The sequence below is a fragment of the Pterocles gutturalis genome, unplaced genomic scaffold (genome assembly GCF_000699245.1).
Source record: "Pterocles gutturalis isolate BGI_N339 unplaced genomic scaffold, ASM69924v1 scaffold8708, whole genome shotgun sequence".
In the NCBI taxonomy this organism is placed as follows: Eukaryota; Metazoa; Chordata; class Aves; order Pterocliformes; family Pteroclidae; genus Pterocles; species Pterocles gutturalis.
In genome coordinates this window covers 1-2,260 of record NW_010125577.1, presented here as the reverse complement: position 1 = coordinate 2,260, position 2,260 = coordinate 1, and the positions used below count along the sequence as shown (strand labels likewise).

The 2,260-nt window shown below is 49.6% G+C and overlaps 1 protein-coding gene across 1 annotated transcript in view; it reads right to left on the bottom strand.

Annotated features, from left to right (window-relative positions):
* The window catches only part of NHSL1 (NHS-like 1), a 52,490-nt gene extending 50,728 nt beyond the window's left edge, over positions 1 to 1,762 (bottom strand). Inside the window, exon 1 of the mRNA XM_010078614.1 lies at positions 1,705 to 1,762. Coding sequence (XP_010076916.1) covers positions 1,705 to 1,762 — 58 coding nt within the window. The remainder of the gene's footprint in view (positions 1 to 1,704) is intronic.
* Positions 1,763 to 2,260: the final 498 nt, after the last annotated feature.

Sequence of the window (2,260 nt, the reverse complement as noted above, 5' to 3'; positions counted from 1 at the left end):
GACAAAGCTCAAGTCCAAAGTCCCCTACACACAGTCTAGTAATGAATCAGCCAAAGCACATAATGCTGAAATGTTTATCATTTATGCTTCCTGAGAGACACCCATTACCTTTTGTCTCAAGTTTATCATCAATAAAAACTTCTACAGTTGAATGGCCTTTTCACTCCACCCTGTAATAACAGGAAAAGGGCAACTGAGGATCATATTTTATGATCCCTCAGGCAGCCTTTGGCCTTCAGCCGGCAAGCTGCACATCCTTACTTTTAGCTCTCCAAAGCAGAAAAAGCCACTACAGCCGTGCTGCCCCCCGAGCACCTGCCCGGCTGGCGCAGCCCTGCCGCCAGGGCCTCGCTACCAGCTCTGCACCTTCCCTGGCTCTCCGGGCTGAGTGCTGGTCCCTGCTGTGCTGCCTGCACCATCGCTTCGTAAAGTTTGTCTGATGCCTCCGTGGTGGCAGAGGAAGTGTGTCAACTGAGAAGTAAAACAAAGGCAACAGCCTCCTGTCACCTGAAACCAGACTCTTCCCGCTGCATCTGCCAAGGTCATTTCAGATGGAAATAATCGGTACTTGTTAAAGAAATAAACTATGCCTTTTGCTTCAAAGCCTATCTACATCCCAATGCTCAATGCCTGTTTTGTCCTAGAAGGAGTTGGGCAGCGTGGAGGTTCTTAACTGCCTTTCCTCGGTTTTTTTAGATTAGTATTGGACCTCGAAAAAAGGTTTTGGAAGACTTTTGATTGGTCTCTTCATCTCTGAAGTGGCTTGGTCCTGCACCCCTTCCCCTCTTGCAGACATATTGGCTGCAACAAGGCAGATACATGTTCAATCTGTGCCTGTTTTTCCCGTCCTTGCTAACTAGAGGTCTAACCTAAATCAGGACAAACTGACAAGTCACCACCTACCTGGTTACAGCATCAATCATCCCGATATTACAGAAAAAGTGATAGGTATAGTCAATGACCTGTCTGAAAATCACCCCTCACCATCCCCTGGCTGAGCAGGTGGATGGGGAGGGGAGTACGCCTGGTGGAGGAAGAGGAAGAGGGAAACACCAGCCTCCAGCCCACTGTCCAGCTGCAGTCCCACCATACCAAAATTAAAGTTTACTGCTCATCAGAGCAACGGCCATCAAAATTAGTCAACAAAAGTGCTGCACATATTTGCCAACTGCTCTCACTAGCGTAATTTGCCTGTCTTCATGAATTAAATGAAGAATCGTGATTTTAAAAGCTGTTCTGAAATTAGAGCATCTTTAACAAACACAACCTGGGCTCAGAACAAGCCCTACAGATACAAACCCATAGCTAGACAAGTGCCCAGCAGCTGGACCAGCAGAACCAGGCGCCTGACAGAGGCTGGGGGGATGCCCCAGCACTGAGTGGGACACCTGCCCACCAGTCACTGTGACAGTCACACCAGCACCCTCAGCCTTGTCACCCAGCTGCTCCTTTCACACTAAGGAGTTGGGCTCCTTCAAAACCGCCGTGACAAGGGACTTCAAAAGCAACACAGTATCCCAAAGCAGGGGTCCTAAAGCACCTCCACAGGCTGCCTCCACACATAATAAAATATTCAACGAAGAGAGCGCTATAAACCTTAAAAAGAAGCTTCAGGAAAGCAGGAGCAAAGCCAAAGGGAATTGCACTTCCCTGCAGGACTCGGCTGCCTCCTGAAAGGACAGCGAGCGCGCACCAACTACTTACTCTTTCTCTTGAAAAGTTTCATGAAAGATTTAAGCTTCAAGTTGATGAAGACCACCATTTTCAAGGTCTTCAATTGTGATCCTGGAGTTTGAATCCCATAAAAAGGAGGAGCTGCCGAAAGGTGACTGTTTTCCAGAGCGAGCCTGTTCAAACTGTGCACACCAAGTTTCTCTTCTCCAGGGTTCTCCTCTCTGCCTTTCTTTCCTGAAACCACAACTCTAAATCTGCCTAGATCTTCCTCATGCACCAAACCATTTACAATCCTTTAGCCTGAATCTCTCCTCATCACATGTAACCTCCTGGGCTGAAAACAGCCGGTTTCATGCAAAACGGGAGGAGGGGGGAGGAAAAAAAAAACAGTTAACTGTCATTCACATTTGCTGCCCGTGCATTTACTCCTCAGCTCTTCTTCGCGCCCCTTCCTGCGCTCTGCAAGTCTGGCAGCTCCAGCCAGACCGAGTTTCGCAGGTGATTTCCCCGCTCCACCCGCGGCAGCCGGCTCTGCGCCGGGGCACCTTCCCCCGCCCTCCGCTCCTCCCCGCTGCTGCCCGCGGCC